General features: G+C 42.1%; 1 protein-coding gene across 2 annotated transcripts; it reads right to left on the reverse strand.

Annotated features, from left to right (window-relative positions):
* Positions 1–656: 656 nt before the first annotated feature.
* On the reverse strand, positions 657–18632 carry LOC139452166 (KAT8 regulatory NSL complex subunit 3-like). Of its 2 annotated transcripts, none has more exons than XM_071233520.1 (13): positions 18260–18632; positions 16209–16367; positions 15445–15535; positions 13262–13345; positions 10747–10848; positions 9721–9852; positions 8143–8361; positions 7538–7609; positions 7290–7364; positions 4819–5040; positions 3180–3335; positions 2885–2927; positions 657–2655 (listed from the first exon to the last, which is right to left on the reverse strand). In XM_071233520.1, the coding sequence occupies exons 1-13, from the start codon at positions 18499–18501 to the stop codon at positions 1211–1213; spliced, it is 3042 nt and encodes a 1013-aa protein (XP_071089621.1). In that variant the 5' UTR covers positions 18502–18632; the 3' UTR covers positions 657–1210. The 2 variants fall into 2 exon arrangements, with proteins under 2 accessions (XP_071089621.1, XP_071089620.1); XM_071233519.1 differs by having other exon boundaries at positions 2801–2927.
* Positions 18633–20821: the final 2189 nt, after the last annotated feature.

The raw sequence follows: 20821 nt of genomic DNA on the forward strand, positions 1-20821 counted from the left end.
CTGTCAACTCATCATTACAGCAACAAAAGGAGACAAAATGTTTTCCCCAAAATAGCAAATCTACAATACCAAAATAATGATGTCCCTCCAAAGGGCGACACATCAGGCATCAATGTTTGTGTTTAACATCATAACCAGCAACATTCCAGCTATATGATGTCCCTCCGAAGGGCGACATGTCGGGCATCAATGTTTGTGTTTAACATCACAATCAGCAACATTCCAGCTATATGATTTCGACTTGCAAATAATCAAGTCAGGACCAGACAAACCAGTGATTGATATTATGACCAACAACCCATGTCATAAAGGTATGTTGACATGTAATGAACTAAGTCACCCAGTCAGACCAATCCATTCAGTTGGCTCTTAAAATATTGGTTGCTGGGGACACATTCTAACTGGTATGAACATGAACAGATCTTATACATGGTAAAATACATCTCCACTTTTGATGGGGGCATGGGTGGCCCAGTTGTCTAAGGCGCCGCAATTGGCTGTGCAGAGTAAAACCTATATCTGATTATCCCTATCAAAAGTTGAGCAGTATATTTATCCACTGATGGGACAAAGGGTTCTATCTTCCAAGATATACAGAATTGTCAGGTGTGGATAGATGTGGTATGCACGTATGATTCTCTGTACACAAAAAAATGGGTGGGAAGAATCCTGTACAATTGATACAAACCTGAAAATGAAAATTCCATTCTAGGCCTTTTTCTACCTATAGATCATTCTCATTATCTGGTATTAATAAAACTCTGTATAAACTTAATAGGTTGTTGATTTTAAACATACTTCCTCCTTAGGCATGCTGAGGTTTTCATGGGTACAATACACTGCTAAACAGCAGTCTGCGACTTTTGCCACTAGTCCGAAGTCCAAGTCTATTAAAATGATGTTCGTTCCAGTAAGTACAGCTAGCAATAGTCTAACTATCATATCAAAATCTACAGAAAATGATGCTTGTAGCCAAATTCAGGCTAGTAGACTCAAAAGTTTTTGACACAGACTGAAGCAGTTGTAGTTGCTGGTCCTAACATTCCCATTGTGAAGTAAGATAAATGCCAATATCTTGTCAATTCCTTATGACTTATTGACAATTGCACCTGTGCTGAGTACTTGAACACATAAACAATATGAAATGCACCTGAAAACCAAGCAAATCATTCCAAGCAATACAACGTCACTGTTCCTGTTCAGCATCACATCACAAGTCATACTGCTTGGGTGTCCTGATCCGTCTAGTCCGTGTGGATGCTATTGTTGGAAGGACGGTTTTAGCTGTAGCACTGTAAGAGGCCGTCACACCCTTGGGTCCACTCTTTGGTGATGTTTTACTCGTGGGAGACAAGTCCTGGGATAGCTCTGCCTCCACTGTCTTGGGAATAGCACTGGATGGGGGTGAGGAGCTTGGCCCCGGGGAGGGGGCTGAGGGGGACAAGACAGGACTAGACTCCAGTAAAGATGACACCTTACCCAGGGGCTCTGTTGACATTACAGATGGAGGTCTGTCTGGTCGGGTTGATGATGGGAGCACAGATGACGGTTTTCCAGCACTGAGAGGAGATGGAACTGATTGTGCAGGTTTACCTGGGGAAGTTAATGATGCAATCAAAGTTGAATGAGACACTGTTTTAGTAACGGAGCTACTTGGTAAAGACACTGTTAGTGTATTTGGGCTGATAAGACTCTTGCTGACAGCAATTTGTACAGGACCTTTACCAGGTTCAGAAATGGACTGTAACCTTGCCAGATCTAACTGAGAGCTTGAGAGTATCTTAGCTTGAGTCACAGATATTGCCCCCGATGACAATGACAGTGATGCAGTGGTGAGGGGGAAGTCATGGAACTGGAGTCTCTGTATCGCCTGCACCTTCTCCTGGTCGGTAGATGGGGTGCCTGTGGCTGGGGGAACAGCGCTAGCGACGGTCGTCGTCTTTGCCGTGGCAGGAGATGTCTGTCTGTCCAGGTTCCCAGCTTGTGTGACCACGGTAGAAGCCTGGCTTGTGCTGGGGGCTGCACTTGTTATGATCATGGCCGTCTGCCCACTAGACCCGGACCCTGACGAGGACACAGACCTGCCTATAGTGGACAGCAGCTGCTGTATCTGTGTTGAAGCTGTGGCAGCAGTGGTGATGTGAACCAGAGGGGACCCGGACACAAGTTTCTGGGCCATGGAGAGAGGAATAGAGAAAGGCTTGGATCCGGTTCTAAGAAGGATCTGTGAGTGGTTGCCTGATGACCCTGATGCCCCTGTCTGCAGCTGTAAGGGGACTGTCTCAGCTGTCTTCTCCCCAGGGACAGGGTCACTCTTCACAGCAGTGGCTAGCAGTGTTCCTCCTGACGGGCTGTCTGATGTTCGCTGACTGGCCAGGGCTGCTGAGGTGAGGATCTGAGACAGGGGGACAGATGTGATGCTGGTGCTTTTGGGCACGGTGCTTTCTTCCGACCCTTTCACCCCCTGGAGCAGCCCCGAGAGCTCCCTGGCCCCTGGTATGGTGAGGGGCTGGGGTATGTTTCCAGTTGTTCTATTGGACAGTTTGGGGGATGGGAGATTGCTTCCTGCTACCGACGTCGGTAGGGAGATCTTCTTCCTTGGGACACTAGTTATGGGACTTCTTGCCTGACGTTTCTTGGGTGTGCCTCGGCGATCTGAGGACAGAAATATTGTTTTTATATTCTATATGAAGCAAAATGAACAGTTTACTCAAATCACATTCTTCACAGATCATATTACTCTTTAGGCTGATAAAATTCTAATAGGTGCAATAAATTCTGGAACAGTTAATGTTTTTACTTGAGAGTTTGATGGTGGTTATAGGCATATCTGCCGATAAATCGGTCTCGTCAGCACGGGATAGTTGAGAGCTCAAGGTCACACCTGCAAAGCTCTGTCTCATCCCGCGACCTCTGCCTCTTGATGACTGCAATTTACAAAGTGTCAATGTGTCATAAGGTCTTTCCTCTTTTATCATTGGGTTTACAGATTAAATCTCTTAGAGCCTTTGGTAAAAATATATATACAATTTTGCCTGTGACATTTAACTTTAAGTTTAAAATTTATAATTATTTTTTTAGAGATCATTTAGAAACAAAGCCACACTTCTGGAATACCGATGAAGTTAAGAGTAGTTTGCTAACAGGAAAATCAATTCCCTTGCCTTACTCATACTCACCACAGTGAAAGGTGACTCGGCAATTGTCTGTGTGATCTCGCGGGACACCCGCCTCTTTTTCTTGTTGCGGAGGTCGACATCAATAGACTGGTCCAAGCCTTCTAGTGCTGTGGCAGACTGCGACAAGATTCCTCCCAGGAACTCACAAATCTCATCCTATAGCAAAGATTGGAACTTGAAGTGTGTTTGAATTACATGCAAAAATAGTGCCATGGCACGTTAGCTCATCTTGGGCGGTCGGGTAGCCTAGTGGTTAAAGTGTTCGCTCGTCATGCCGAAAAGCAGGTTCGATTCCTGACATGGGTACAATGTGTTAAGCCCATTTCTGGTATCCACCCGCCGTGATATTGCTGGAATATTGCTAAAAGCAGCGTAAAAACATACTCACTCACTTTAGTTCACCTTGGTATGAAGTCAACAGTTTAATATTGCAAAGACAGATTTAGAAACACAAATCTACAAATAAAAAAACACAATAGCTGAAGGCACATGTTTAGCAGAAGGTACATGTTTAGCATTTGGCTGATGTGTGGAAGTCCCATGCCTCTTAACCACCTCAATAAGAAGGTTATGATATCACTTTCAGTTTGGGAAAACGTGTATCTAATGTACCGTCAAAACAGAGAGTCTTCTGCCTAATTAACAAGAAAGTTAATACACTTCCTGTTCAAAGACCTCACTTCCAGGGTGTCCATTCACCAGAATACACCTGACCCCCATCACCTGTGTCAGACACTAACCAGAATACACCTGCCCACCATCACCTGTGTCTGACACTAACCAGAATACACCTGCACCCCATCACCTGTGTCAGACACTAACCAGAATACACCTGCACCCCATCACCTGTGTCAGACACTAACCAGAATACACCTGTCCACCATCACCTGTGTCAGACACTAACCAGAATACACCTGCCCACCATCACCTGTGTCTGACACTAACCAGAATACACCTGCACCCCATCACCTGTGTCAGACACTAACCAGAATACACCTGTCCACCATCACCTGTGTCAGAAACTAACCAGAATACACCTGCCCACCATCACTTGTGTCTGACACCAACCAGAATACACCTGCCCCCCATTACCTGTGTCTGACACCAACCAGAATACACCTGCCCCCCATTACCTGTGTCAGACACAAACCAAAATACACCTGTTTGTCACACTCACCAGAATACACCTGCCCACCATCACCTGTGTCAGACACTAACCAGAATACACCTGTGTCAGACACTAACCAGAATACACCTGTGTCACACTCAACAGAATACACCTGTCCATCATCACCTGTGTCAGACACTAACCAGAATACACCTGCCCACCATTACCTGTGTCAGACACTAACAAGAATACACCTGCCCACCATTACCTGTGTCAGACACTAACCAGAATACACCTGTTTGTCACACTCACCAAAATACACCTGCCCGCCATCACCTGTGTCAGACACTAACCAGAATATAAAACCTGTGTCACACTCACCAGAATATACCTGTGTCACACTCACCAGAATATACCTGTGTCACACTCACCAGAATACACCTGTGTCACACTCACCAGAATACACCTGTGTCACACTCACCAGAATACACCTGTGTCACACTCACCAGAATACACCTGTGTCACACTCACCAGAATACACCTGTCCACCATCACCTGTGTCACACACTCCTGCTTCTTCTTGGCCCGGCTGACACGGAGCTGATTGTCGGCCCCACCCACCATAAGGAGGCCATTTTCTGCCTTCATCTTCTCCCGTAGGTCCTCAATGTCGTCAATCTCACACACGCTGGAGTGCTGGCCGACCACAAACAGTGTGGGAGTCTTGCTGTCCAGGAGGGGGTCCTCCACGTCCTGCAGGAGACACAACATGGAGACTATAAGCCATCACTAACACTACCAAGACTTTGGAAGAAACTTGCTTCGGGCTGGTCAATCAGAAGTTTCAAATCACACTAACAACATCTGATTAAACAACTGATTAAAACAGTTTTATCAGTTCTTCCTTCTCAATGATGATCAATAGACCATGGAATTCCAATATGCAGGAACCACATTCTTCCCCAACCAACTGCACTACAAACTGTATACACCCCTCTTCCTCCACTACAAACTGTATACACCCTCTTCCTCCACTACTAACTGAATACACCCCTCTTCCTCCACTACAAACTGTATACACCCCTCTTCTTCCACTACAAACTGTATACACCCCTTTTCCACTAACTGTATACACCCCTCTTCCTCCACTACAAACTGCATACACCCCTCTTCTTCCACTACAAACTGTATATGCCCCTCTTCCTCCACTACAAACTGTATACACCCCTTCTCCACTAACTGTATACACCCCACTTCCTCCACTACAAACTGTATACACCCCTCTTCCTCCACTACAAACTGTATACACCCCTCTTCTTCCACTACAAACTGTATACACCCCCTTCTCCACTAACTGTATACACCCCTCTTCCTCCACTACAAACTGCATACACCCCTCTTCCTCCACTACAAACTGCATACACCCCTCTTCCTCCACTACAAACTGTATACACCCCTCTTCCTCCACTACAAACTGCATACACCCCTCTTCCTCCACTACAAACTGTATACACCCCCTTCTCCACTAACTGTATACACCCCTCTTCCACTACAAACTGTATACACCCCTCTTCCTCCACTACAAACTGCATACACCCCTCTTCTTCCACTACAAACTGTATACACCCCCTTCTCCACTAACTGTATACACCCCTCTTCCACTACAAACTGTATACACCCCTCTTCCTCCACTACAAACTGTATACACCCCTCTTCCTCAACTACAAACTGTATACACCCCTTCTCCACTAACTGCATACACCCCTCTTCCTCCACTACAAACTGTATACACCCCTCTCTCTCCACTACAAACTGTATACACCCCTCTTCCTCCACTACAAACTGTATACACCCCTTCTCCACTAACTGTATACACCCCTCTTCCTCCACTACAAACTGTATACAACCCTCTTCCTCCACTACAAACTGTATACACCCCTCTTCCTCAACTACAAACTGTATACACCCCTCTTCCTCCACTACAAACTGTATACACCCCTCTTCTTCCACTACAAACTGTATACACCCCCTTCTCCACTAACTGTATACACCCCTCTTCCTCCACTACAAACTGCATACACCCCTCTTCCTCCACTACAAACTGCATACACCCCTCTTCCTCCACTACAAACTGTATACACCCCTCTTCCTCCACTACAAACTGTATACACCCCTCTCTCTCCACTACAAACTGTATACACCCCTCTTCCTCCACTACAAACTGTATACACCCCTTCTCCACTAACTGTATACACCCCTCTTCCTCAACTACAAACTGTATACACCCCTCTTCCTCCACTACAAACTGTATACACCCCTCTTCCTCCACTACAAACTGTATACACCCCTCTTCCTCCACTACAAACTGTATACACCCCACTTCCTCCACTACAAACTGCATACACCCCTCTTCCTCCACTACAAACTGTATACACCCCTCTTCCTCCACTACAAACTGTATACACCCCTCTTCCTCCACTACAAACTGTATACACCCCTCTTCTTCCACTACAAACCTCATACACCCCTCTTCCTCCACTACAAACTGTATACACCCCTCTTCCTCCACTACAAACTGTATACACCCCTCTTCCTCCACTACAAACTGTATACACCCCTCTTCTTCCACTACAAACTGTATACACCACTCTTCCTCCACTACAAACTGTATACACCCTCTTCCTCCACTAACTGTATACACCCCTCTTCCACTACAAACTGTATACACCCTTCTTCCTCCACTACAAACTGTATACACCCTCTTCCTCCACTACTAACTGAATACACCCCTCTTCCTCCACTACAAACTGTATACACCCCTCTTCCCCCACTACAAACTGAATACACCCCTCTTCCTACACTACAAACTGTATACACCCCACTTCCTCCTCTATAAACTGAATAAACCTTATCTCTCTCCACTAAAAACTGAATACATCTCATCTTTCTCTACTACACACTGAATACACCTCATCTTTCTCCACTACAAACTGAATACACACCCCTCTTCCTCCGCTGATGCCTGTGAAGGGAAACCCCAGACACACCACAGCCGTCACCAACTCCACCAAGGCAACCTGCAACAAGAAAGTGGATCATAGTCACTTATAGGACACACACAAAAATAGCTGATATTCAATTACCTTGCTTTCCAATATCACTATGACAATCCTGATACAAAAGTCTACAAAGTTACTTTTCACACAATAATTGTTCCGAAATATTCTTTTCACAAAGATCTGTAACTCACATGACAAGCAACAAGAGCTCCAACATCCCATCCAATGAGAATGATGGGCCGGTTCTGGGAATGACTCTTTGACTGAAAGCAAGCAAAAACACATGTCAGCATTTCATGGTTTCTATTTTCATAAAGTAAAACTAGAGCTCTAAATTCATAGTAATTCCAAGTTCAAATGTAGATCAGGGCTCAAGGAATATTTTTAAGCCATTCAGTATTTGCATTGGGAACCAATTTTTTGGGGGGTATTCATTATACTTTTACTCCCTGGGAAGTTAAAAACAATTTCAAATTCTTCAATTTTCACTGGTATGGTGCTGACAAACTTAGAAACATAATCATGGCAAACCCGGGATTCGAACCCACAATCATTGGTTTCTGGTGTGCCCAAGAGACGCAACTCTGCACAGCGAATTGCGGCGCCTTAGACTACTGGGCCACCCGTGCCCCTGAACAGTATTTGAGGGCAAACACTTGCAGGCATTGAGCATATATTGGCTGTGTCAGGCAGGGAAACAGTTTCTTGCTTTCACAATCGTGCTGATCCATGTTATGGTGATGGGTCGGCTGATCCATGGACCAAGAAATCAAAAATAAAATGCCTCATTACTCACCTCCAGCACCTTGGTCCTGACCGCTCCAATCATGTGTTCGAGGCACTGTGCAATGCCGACTCCGCTGCCACCGTTGACGGTGTGCATGGTGACGGGGATCACTTTGCCCAGGTTGGACAGCTGGGTGTTCCAGAACTTGCTCCTCTTGGAATATGCGATACTGGAGTGGATGGGGCCACTGGGGGCTATCAGGAGGAGCGGGTTGCCAGGCAACTTCTTCTGTGAGGATATGATTTGTCATTGTGAAATCGTCACATAATGCATAACATACATAACTATTACCTACGAGAGCAAACATATCGGGGTTCATAAAAATCACATGAGCCTTAGAGTCATATCACTTCACGAGACAACAGTGTATTGTGTCCGTCATCCGGACCGCATTGTTGACGTCATTCGAATCTTATTGTGACGCGAGGTAGGACTGATGTCACACTAGAAACGACATCATAGCTGAAGATTGTTGATGTCATTCAACAAAATGTGGTTCCGTCACTGTTGCGACTTGCTGTCAATATACGTAAACACTCTCTGTATGTAGACATCTTCTTCGGTAATAAATAGAACATTTTGTTTGTGTCCATGTCATACTATGTTTACGACACTCATGCCTAAATTCTGGTATTTAAGTCTCGTGTTGTAAACATAGTATGACACGAACACTCATGTAAAATTTAGCTCACCTGATCAGGTTAAATGCTGCCAACTTCACCAAATTACAGTAAGTATTTTGTTACGATAGTCTGGTCGGGACACCAAAGCCTGATGATACGAATTGTCTACACTACAGCCATGTGAGTCATATCATTCCGAAACTCAGTTGATAATTTTTACTGTTAAGTTCCTTTTTCAACTACAGCAACTTCTGATAATGCAAGTGGAGTGTCTCGATTGGACAATTGCAACACAATATACAGACTTCATACCAGTCAATAAACAAGATGCACTCATAGCAGACGGTGTAAGGCTAAATAATTACCATCTCTTTAGCATGTTTATCTGTGTGTATGAAAATGTTTGAGGAAGAAATCATGTTTTTGTAATTTAATTGCAAATTCGTAACAAATACAGGTTCTGGACAGTTGGTAGCTATGGAACAGTATAACAGTCATACCATGTCATGTCCGTACAATGTGGTAGAGAAGCTTTGAGTGATGCCAGTCTTAGACATTTACCACCGTTGTGAAACCCTTGAGTGCAGGTATGGGGCTGGCAAAGCAAGGATTGTATTTGGGGTGAACATGGTAAACCTGGGGTTCAAAAACCCACTATCAGCTGATCCTAGTATGGCCAAGGGTCACAACTCTACACAGGGAATTGCTGCACCTTGAACCGCTTGGCCAACCCTGCTCCCTGAATGTCAGCAAAAGCCACCACTAACTGTTGTCATCTTGGTATTTACTATCAGGTATCATTGCTTCAAAGAAGACTAACGTGTCAATCTAAAGACCACGGAGGAGGTCCTAGAGGTAAAAGCTTACAAAACCTGGAGGATGGAGAAAGCCATACTTTTCTTTCATTAGGTTTCTGTTTATAAAAAACTAGCATACACTCCACAAAAGAGTATAGAATACTGACTGGCTTCTGCTGTGACAGTGTGTTGTGAACTGGGTCCCAGGGCCTCTTTAGCAGCAGGTTGAGGGCCTCGGATGTGACGGGCGGAGTCCGACTCGCTGTCGCCACCATCATGCGGTCCACAAGGGAGGGCACCTAGAGATCATAATAAAATGTGTCAGGACAATACTGGCACACCTTTACATGAATACACAGAAACAGCTTAATACAGACACATTATCCAATTTACCCTTTCAGGAACAATTCAATTTACGATACAAGTGAATATTTCAAAGAACTTAACCCTCGGCAACACCGGAGATGTCAATGTTCGAGCAGGAAATGTTGCATTTATTCCTTCAAATTATCAAGTGAGAGGTGAGGTGAAATTGGGTTTAATGTCGCCTCCAAGATTATTGCACTTATATAGCAATGTGTGTGTGTGTGTGTGTGTGTGTGTGTGTGTGTGTGTGTGTGTGTGTGTGTGTGTGTGTGTGTGTGTGTGTGTGTGTGTGTGTGTCTGTGTGTGTCTGTGTGTGTGTCTGCTTGTACTAGACCGGACTGATGCCGATTTATTGTGCCAGCCCACTGATACCATGCTGCAGTTTAACATGAATACCCCACTCAGACACAGTATACTGACTCAGAGCCTACCAGTCCTTGCTTTAACCCGTTAATGCCAAGCGCCAGACAGGGTAACAACAAGTACCATCTTTTAACGTCTTTTGGTACGACGCGGCCGGGGATTGAACCTCGGACCTTCCGCTCTCCAGGAGGACGCTCTACCACTAGACCACGGAGGCGGTCATCAAGTGAGAGAGTGAATGTTGATTCACCTAAGTCAACACAATCCAGCTATATGTCTGTGAGTGACATGTACCATAATCAAGTCTGGGCTAGGCAAACCAATGGTTTACAGCATGATCAACAATGCCTGTCATCGGAGCACAATGTCTCAGCCGTATCAGTGAAATACCGTGACTACCAGATCCTCACTTTAGTCGCCTGTTACAACAAGCTCCGAATCAGCACATGTTCCAGCCATCCTACCTTAGCTTTGAGGGTCTGCAGTACATCCAGGTAGGCAGAGAGGAGGGACAGACTGAGATTCTCAAACAAGGTGATGTGCAGCCACTGGGCCAGCTTCATGTCCTGTAACACAGATACCCATTGTAGTCAGTCAACGCGTTGCAATGCTGAGAGAAAACACAGGGCTTTATCTAGGAGTCCAACAAAGAGTAAAATCAGAGGTATTTTATCACTGCATTTGATGCAATAGTGAGTGAGTTGGCTGAATATAATGCCCTTTGAACAGTATTCCAGTTACCATATTTTCTTGAGTATAGTGCACACTTTTCCACACAAAAAAATACAGCTGTGTAGAAAGGGGTGAGCATTATACACGCCATAATGAGTTTTGATGGTTTTTCCCCCAACGCAAAGACATAACCGTGACCACGCAACACCGGAAATACCATGTCAACAAATTCGTACTGGAGTACACAATAAAATCTTGTAATTACACTGTCTGGTTATAAAAAGTGTTCATTGTATGTCTAGACTTATGTTTGTAACTTATTTCATTAATATCATTGAAAACTCCTTTTAATATTGTTTTAATTAATTTCAGCGAAATCGTGTTTGAAGCGATAGGAAGATCGCACAACTCACCATTATTAACAACAACCATGGCCAGATTACCACTATTGACACCTTGAAACGAACTCTAGTTGACAGAGAATGGATACATATATCATAAATGCCATACTTTGACTCGTTAAAAGTCATATTTGTTGTAGTTTGACGATTCTATGTTAACATGCAGTTCGCACAATCATGTGCGCGGGAGCCTCAACAGTCAAATTGTTCCATGTGAACAAAAATAACCCACAACAGTGATCAGCTGCACCGAAGTGCTATACTTAGGGTTATCATTATTTAATTTATTTAGTAAAAGCTGCAACTAAAATAACATGATATTGAAATATATTATTCATGATAAAAAATAATTTCAGATACAATTTTTCCTGATCCTTGCATCAAAATCCTTTAAAGTTTGTCATTGGGTAAGTTTTAACTGAATCACTATTCACAGTAGATTTCAAGACAACGTGTACAGCTGATTGCTGTTTCTGGCTTAGTTTACGAGAAAATACACAAGGTAATCTTAATCCCAGCATGAAAAACAATGCCTAGCAGAACAAAAAATACAATTTAAATGGTAAATCAACATGTTTGGTCTTTTTTTATCTCAAATTTCAAATTTCATAGTTTATCTCTCGTTCGTTTACCGTCTGAAGGGGTGTAATTGTTTTCAGCACATAATATTTGAATTAATTTTTTTATCCAAAATACTGAATCCGATAGAGGGGTGTATGCATTATACTTGGGTGCGCACCATACTCAAGAAAATATGGCACATCACAGCGTGTCAGCTTCATGTGGGAGGAAAGCCCGAAGTGGTGAAGGACTTTTACCACTTTGGTGAAACCCATGTATGGTGCTGACTGACCTAGAAACATAATCAGAGCAAACAAGGATTTGAACCCATGATCATAGGTTTCTGGCACGACCAAGGGACACAACTCTGCAGAGCGAATTGCAGCATCATGAACAACTGGCCAACACATGCCCCCATCTGATACAATAATACACACTAAGCATGACAGCCTCTTCCTATGTATGGGTCCTGTTAACAGTGGTATACAAGTCATAACATATCACAATAATAACCATACTAACATCAATCGGGAAATTTGTAACTCCAATTTGGGAATTTTTACTGATATTTATACATGCTTGTTTGTTGTTTAACGCCACACTCAGCAATATTCCAGCTATATGATGGCGGTCTGTAAATAATCGAGTCAAGACCAGACAATCCAGTGACTGATATCATGAGCATCAAGCCATGCAATTGGGATACGATCACATGCATCAACCAAGTCAGTGAGTTTGACCACCCGATCCTGTTAGTCGTCTTTTATGACAAGCATAGTCAACTTTTACAGCAAAAATGGGTTGCTGAAGGCCTATTCTACCCCGGATCTTCACGGGTCATTTTAACATGTGCTTGGGCCTCATTATCCACCTCTGAGCAGGTCAAGATAAATTTCTGACAACATAGGTTTGTCCATATTGGCCTTGTGTCTAATCTATTTTTCATTTAATGAAAAGCTACCAAACCACACATACTCCATAATATACCATTATCATGATAATATAACCTTAAATTTATAAAAAATAAATAAACTATTATCCCAGTGTAAAAAAAAAAGCATATATAACAGTAGCCTATAACAGATGACTTTAACAATGCTTTCAACTGTAGTTCACCAATACATTACATTTGGGGAAAGTCCAAAATCCTGAAGTGACGTAGGCCATAGACATATTCCAATTTAATGCTGACAAACCAATGATACTCATCAAGGAACATCTTCCATAATCAAAGCAAATTTTGGATACCTACAATCAGCAGATGGCTTAGGGGTGCAACTGTGCACATCAACTGCGTCTTTCAAGACCACAGATTACAAGCACTATGAATGCATGCATGTCCTACCCATCCTACACTGGCTAGAGCTTGTCTCACGCGCTTGGCTGTCTTGTCAATGTGCACCCTCCTCTGAATCGGCTCTGTGTCAAGCTGCAACAAGAACCAAGCTTCGTATAGCTTACCACATATGACATCAAGACACTCGGGTGAGATTCTCTATTTCCAAACAAAAAGTAGGAAGAATGATTCTGGATAAAAAATAGAATCTCATCCTCATGTTGTTTCATATACATATCAACACTCATCAATAAAAGTTTGAAACTATTCTGCAAGCCTCAAAGTTTTTTAAAACTTTTATTGACTCGTGTTAATATATACTCACTGGCCAAATAAACGCGATTACATACATGCTGGTTAATAAATGAAGAAGCACTCATATTCAAGAGATAATAATTGGTTCGACGCACAAACGACCATCCTGGTATCTTGTGTGAACCGTCGCTCATGAACGCATCACAACTGACATCACAGACCTATGACGCGAGATGCACCATTTGTCTTGTGCAGGATGAGTGAGTGAGTGAGTGAGTGAGTGAGTGAGTGAGTGAGGGGTTTAACGCCGCTTTAAACAGTATTCCAGTTATATCACGGCGTGTCAGCTTAATGTGGGAGGAAAGCCCGAAGTGATGCAGGTCTCAGACGTTTACCACTTCGGTGAAACCAACAAGCACGGGTATGGTGCTGACAAACCTAGAAACATAATCGGGGCAAACCGGGATTCATAGGTTTCTGGCATGCCTAAGGGACGCAACTCTGCACAGCAAATCGCGGCGCCTTAGACAACTGGGCCACCCGTGCCCCCCTGTGCAGGATGAAAGTGTAAAGTTTACAAATCACATGCAGCATATCGTGATGAGAATAAAGACACTGTGGTAACATTTGACAGATTGTTAGTTTTGTCTTTAAGTGATACACACTGGAAACATCTCTTTAACATACTTACTTTACATGTTTTACGTTTCTTTTGGGTGTGAGTATATTTTATATTAAAAAAACACTCAGTTGAAATTCTTTATACACTGAGACAGATTCAAGACAATGATTACAAGAAATCATTATGGTACCAACCACTTAACATGCATTACAAATCCCCACCCCATAATATCAAACAGTCGGTCCATATCAATAATACAGGGAAAGGCAGGGATTTACGTGGTTCTATCTATTTTCAAGCCCAGAGGACTCACAGCCACAATGTTTGGGGTCTAAGGCATGAGCATGGGGGTCCCAGGCTGGTAACACATGGCACTCTTCACAGGATTTCCAAAAATGTTTAGGTTTTGGGGTTTTTTTTAAAATATTTTTTATTCAAATCAGTATATGATGTTACATAGTTTTACATAGAGTAACATGACATATAATATACTTATTAGGTGTAAGTTGCATACCTTTACGGCAGACAGCAAATTTTAGTTGGCATTTCAACAAAAAAATGTTCCCAAAAATGTTACTCCTGTTACATCATTGGACATGTTTAGAAGCCGTATGCCTCTTGGGGATCATGTCAATCCTATTCAAGACACCACTGACACCCTCAACATGAGTGTATTAACTTGCAGAATAGAAATGTTAGTTATATGTAACACACAATCTGTAGTATTATTCAATTAAATAATTCAAACAAGACAGACATTTTGTTGTTTAGCTCAAAACTCGCAATATTAATTATTTGTGTCCGTTTACAGTTTGTATGCATATAGGATGCCATATTCTGTTTCCGGTAAAATTGTTTACTGCAATAATGGGTTGCTGAGGACCTATTCTACCCTGGATTCTGGTAAAACCACAGAAAGGTCAGGAAATAAGTAGACCAGTGTTTTCCCTTCCACTTGATGGGTGGTGTGTGAGTGAGTGAGTGAGGGAGAGTATGATTTTATGCCATTATATCTAAAATTCCAAGCTATCAAACCAGAATCACACATTTTATCAAGTTGAGAATCAAACATGGGCCTTTGGTATGACGACTGAACACTTTAACCACTTGGCCTACCCACTGCCCTCTTAAGTGAATGATTTGTTGGTTGTTTAACATTGCACTATACAAAATTCCAGCTATATGACGGCTGTCTAAATAAACGAGTCTGGACCAGACAATCCAGTGATTGACATCATGGGCATTGATCCATGCAATTAGGATCGATGACATGCATCGAGTGATGAAGCCAATGGATTGGTCACTGTGTACCTACCCCCTCACAACTGAGTCGAGCTAGTCGGTCTGCTTGTAGAGCTTTCATCACTTTGTTAAAAAGACGATTCTGTTGCATAGCCCAGCCAGTCCTGAATACCACAGCCACATGAAATGAAAACATTCGATTAATTGATGCAACAAATTTCAGTTCAATAATCATACCAAAAACATTCAGAACACAATCAGAAAATAATTTCAGCCTTATTGTTTAATTGTAAACCTTTAATGGCAACTGTCCTTGTAACCATCAAAAGGCTCTGTAGCTCACCTGAGTTCTTGTGGACTATTTGCAATATCAGACACAAGGACATGATGCTAGGGTAAACAGGGAAACACCCAAAGTTCCACCACAACAGATACATGCACAGACATTGACTTACACATACAGTAAACTACGTTTATAACAAACACGCTTATAACGAACTGACCGACATAACAAACTTATTTTTTAGTCCCGGCCATTTGTTGTATATATGCTGTATATATGCTTATAACGAAATACAGTTATTACGAACTAAAATTAGTGGTCCCTTTGAGTTTGTTATAATTGTAGTTCACTGTACCTTCAGTTCAGGTGAGCTAAACCATAGTACAAACATACTTTTGCAAGTACAGGCTGCACCATGAAAACCATTCAAATCATGACAAAAATGAGTCTGTTAGTGAACACTGTTCTATCACTGTTATTGCACCATCAAATTCTCAAAATCAGTGAAAATCTATTGAGTATATGTGCACCAGATTCTGTTGAGTGTCACTTACCTGACAATTTGTTCTTCCCAGTCGTCCGTCCCCTCCTCAACTCGAGCAAAGCTGACGTGTCTCTCACACTCACTCATGAGACTGCGAGCCTTGGTCAGGTCGTACGGCAGGGTGGGCGTGGAGGGCAGACTCACGACATCCAGTGGCAGGCTGTCCTCTCTGTGCCCACAAAAATCAAGGGCCGTTCAACTCACAATAACATGGCCTAATATCAATCCAGCAGCCTTACGTTAAAAGTTAGGGGTCTGTAGGTTCTAATACTATAGGAGCAAACCTCAAGCACCCCCCCAATCATCTTCCCAAGCAAGAGCGTTAACTGACTTTACACTTTACGTATCACATGCATTTGTTTCAAACAAAATGGTGGCGCCCAGTCAAGATGATCTGATCGACCATCAAGATCTATTTTGTGATAAAACGATTCTTACTTCACAAAATACATTAAATAACGTGAGCACCTTGATTAAAAACTTGAAAAGATTTGGAAAATATCTGTTGACAATGACAACGAACTCTGCATGACAGTTTAGGAACCGGATTTCGATTTCGGTGTGCGATTTTGATTGGACTATGCATAGACTCGTTAGTCCAGCCAAAATGTAACTCCATAATCCCAGCCTGGTTCGGCAAGGGTGGAAACTGGACTTTTATAGTCACTTAACTCTCTTGCCTCGGGAAGATCCCCCAAATATCAAACACTGAACATGTTGAAAAGGGAACGGTCAACTTCATTGAAATGGAAGGGGGCAAACTTTTTCAATTACAACTGCTTATTACCTTATTTTCTTGAGTATAGTGCATACTTTTCCCCAAAAAAAACACAGCTGTGTAGAAGGGGGTGTGCATTATACACACCATAATGAGTTTTGACCGTTTTTTTTCCCCAACGCAAAGACACTACCGTGAGCATGTAACACCGGAAATACCGGTACCTAACACAAGGTAGAACCGTAGATGGATGAAAAGTATTCTTCTTATTTGGCACAGTCAAATTTCAAAAGCACACCTAAACATATTTGTGCGTGTCCTGTGACACACTTGAAAGAAAACACAAGTTGATCCCTGCATGGGGATGTGTTCTAGCCCCCCAGCGTGCAGGGCTTGATTCAGCTGTATAAAACAGGCACCAGTGCAACCTGTTATTGAAAAATGCAACCTCATGTTTATGTCATATGCACCATGTGCATGTAAAAAAAAGTACTATGTGTCTGACTAATCCTAAATTGTTCTCACAACATCAAAAATGAACACAATACCTCTCAGCTACATTTACCACAGTGCATCACTTATCTTAGTGTTTTGAGTTGGGCTTGACGTTATCAAACTGTGGACACTTAAAGATAATGTGTACATGTTTCTGTAACGTTTCACAGCAATACGCCACTAATTTACCAACACTGGCAGAAGACGTGTCAATATTTCAACTTGGATAAATTTATGCGACCAGGGTGCAACCTGGTTTCGTCAGGTGCAACTAGGCTGTCATGTCAACCTGCACCTGGTGCAAGTTAAATCCAGTTCCTGAAGTCGAGCCGTGGCTTGTGTGAAATGTCCCGAACATGAGTCCACTTGAATGGGTGAGTGAGTGAGTTTTGGTTTTAAGCCGGTTTTAGCAATATTCCAGCAATATCACAGCGGGAGACACCAGAAATGGGCTTCACACATTGTACCCATGCCGGGAATCGAATACAGGTCATCGGCGTGACGAGCTAACACTCCTGACCACCCCCCCTTGGATGCAACAATGACATAACAAGTCGGGGGCACATTTACCCAACATATGTCTGTCATACATTCTTCCAATATTTACTGGTGCTAATTCAAGTTAACAGTGTAACTATAACCATACACAGTGACATTTTCATATTTCTGGGCTTAAAATCCCATCCATTTTTCACCAAATCTTGACTGTGGCAAACACAGCCGTTTTATCTAGATGAGCTGATCATGCTGATACTATGTATCATGATGTCTTGTTCTAATGCCATAACATCTACCTTCTAGTCTGAGATAAAAAGAAACAGTGCCAAATCGAACAAATTGGAACTCACCCAGTTCCTTCAGATCCATGGCTGCGAGGGAACTTGGCCATGAAGAGTGTCCGCATGGGTCGGGCGTTGCTGGCATCTGGATGGGCACTCCATGGCTTGGAGTAGCAGTGGTCCAGTTGTACAAGGTCAAACTCCTGATCGGAGCCAGGGAGGCGGAGATAGGACGACATGTAGCGTCCACGTTGGGAGTGGCTATCATCTGACCATCTACCCTCTAAGACCACAGAGATTCGTCGGGACATCTGGACGGGTGCGACAGCTCAGACTAGGTCCTTATACTGTTATAGTGACAAGTGGGACATGTTTTTGAGGCATATGCTGGAACAAAAAACAAACCTCATGAATAATCATAAATTTAACTAGAATTCCAAACAAAGTGCCTCTGGCTGGCAAATAGGGGGTAAAAATTGTTATTTTGGTTAAAATTTGTGATTTGTTCAGTAATTTTCTAAATTTCAGAGGTATTTTCACCATTGTACTTAAATATTGCAATCAATGCAACAATGCAAAACTAGGCATTAATGACTCTTTATTGGTTCTGTTATCAGTGAAATGCAAGTCTACAAAACCATAACCATTGATGACATTAGATATGACTGAAATAGCATGATGATTGGGTTAAATATTGTATAGCCATGATTTGGGAAATAATACTCCTCTTTGCAGCAGATTTGGGGCTGAATATTTGCCTCTGAACAATGCTGAGGAGGTCTAGATAAATCACTGTTAATACTAATTTCTCACAATAAATCACAACACCATGCTCAGTTCACTATGTGCTTACAAGATGGCAATATGCTGTTGCCAACATGTCCATTTGTCCCTGTGGAAGTGAATGAGTGAATAGTTTTACACAGTAGACAGCAATATCCCAGCTGTTCAATAGTTGTTCACAGCAACCTTGCTGGATCTAGGTCAGACAAACCAGTGATTGATAGCATGAACAATAACACATCACAGATCTCACAGGTTAGGTTACAATAATAATATTAAATAACAATGTGTATATATTACATGACTCTTGAGCCATATCCTTCCTTTTGAAGCATGCTCAAAACACTACAATATTACCTCGTCAATGAATCAGTGTGCAGACAAATTTCTTTCCATCTCCTTGAGGAATGTACATGGGTTCGAAATGAACGTAAGTCCACTAGCCCGAGACGAAACACATTCAGGAAGTTAGAGTGATATTTCCTTGCAGATCTCATTTACCATTAGCATGATTAGGTAGAAGGTAATTTTTCAGTTTGTATACCATGTATACAATCCAAGCAGCTTACTGTGGCTCTAGAAGGTTCATGCTCACATTATCATCTCATCCTTACAGGTACCCATTCAATGCTGGGTGAACAGAGAAATATTTCAGTCACGTGTATGTTATATAAGCCATCTTCCCGAGGCAAGAGCGTCCACTTGTCTTTTTATCAAAGTCTTGTTTCCACTCTTGACACATCAAGCCCACATTAAACATTATATTTTTATAACAAGGCCATTGATCAAATGATAAAAAACTTTCCTTATTTATTACATTCTAAATCTGTAAAGCTGTACATCTTTAAGAGTTAAGAATTTGAAAAAGAAGTATAAGAGATAAAGAATGTCTGTAAAGCTGTTAAAATTGTAGACAATAAATGTCTTACAATCACGAGAATGTCCTAAGCTCATGCATACCATGTGTCCCACAAAATCCTGAATATGACAATCATAGATTTTGTTCCATATAATACATCAGTACAGACAAGTGTAAAAAAATAAGTTTACTTCAACATGCACATGAGGAACATTAATGCACTCATTTTTTAGCCATTAATGTTTTTGTCATGTTCATAATACAATGTAAATCCATAATGAGACTGTCTAATAGAGAACTCGAAGTCTTATATACCATGTTCTGATAATTACCATGATTAATCGGTCATGCTATTCATCATGTAAATCAAAATGAACCAAAAGCTATTAAACTGTATCATACACATGATTAGTAATCACCAAGGGTCTTTAGTCTTTAACGTCTACCAGTCTCTTACTCTTAGTAGCCTTGTAGCATACTGGTGACAATTGAAATAGAAACAAAATAAAAATGTTAAAAGGTGCCGTTACCTGTATCTGATTGATGACTAACTGACGGTGTAAACTTGAACTAATCGAAATGATAAATCTGCCGTGATAAGGACGTTTGTATCAATGATCGTCAATGCCTAACCCCAATAGAGTGACTGAAGCGTCGTATTAGTATTGACAAAAGCATCCACCATTTTGTCTACCACGCTTTTCTCAGCTTCCGTGTATTTGGCGAAAAGACAACCTGAAAATTGATCAGATGCATCATTTGCAACATTTATAACGTTGTCAAATGCGTACCAGTGAAGTCTTTTCTAGTGTACCGCTGATGTTTAAAGGACAGATGTCAGGTTTGATGTCTACGGCGCACACAACAATAATCCAAAATGGCGGCAAAGAATATTATTACCTCCCTTTGACAAGTGCCCTATAAAATACTCAAACGAAATATGATTCTGAGTAGTCAGTACCTTCCGTTGAAACAATACATTAATGGAT

Source organism: Haliotis cracherodii, unplaced genomic scaffold, assembly GCF_022045235.1.
Source record: "Haliotis cracherodii isolate W230 unplaced genomic scaffold, xgHalCrac1.p SCAF_9, whole genome shotgun sequence".
Classification (NCBI taxonomy): domain Eukaryota; kingdom Metazoa; phylum Mollusca; class Gastropoda; order Lepetellida; family Haliotidae; genus Haliotis; species Haliotis cracherodii.

Excerpts from the sequence above, each read along its gene's own strand:
- LOC139452166 (XM_071233519.1), bottom strand. The coding sequence starts at position 18,501 with ATGTCCCGACGAATCTCTGTGGTCTTAGAGGGTAGATGGTCAGATGAT. Across the intron at positions 15,536-16,208 it reads TGGGAAGAACAAATTGTCAG|GACTGGCTGGGCTATGCAAC; the intron begins GTAAGTGACACT and ends TGTGGTATTCAG. Across the intron at positions 13,346-15,444 it reads CTCGACTCAGTTGTGAGGGG|CTTGACACAGAGCCGATTCA; the intron begins GTAGGTACACAG and ends TTCTTGTTGCAG.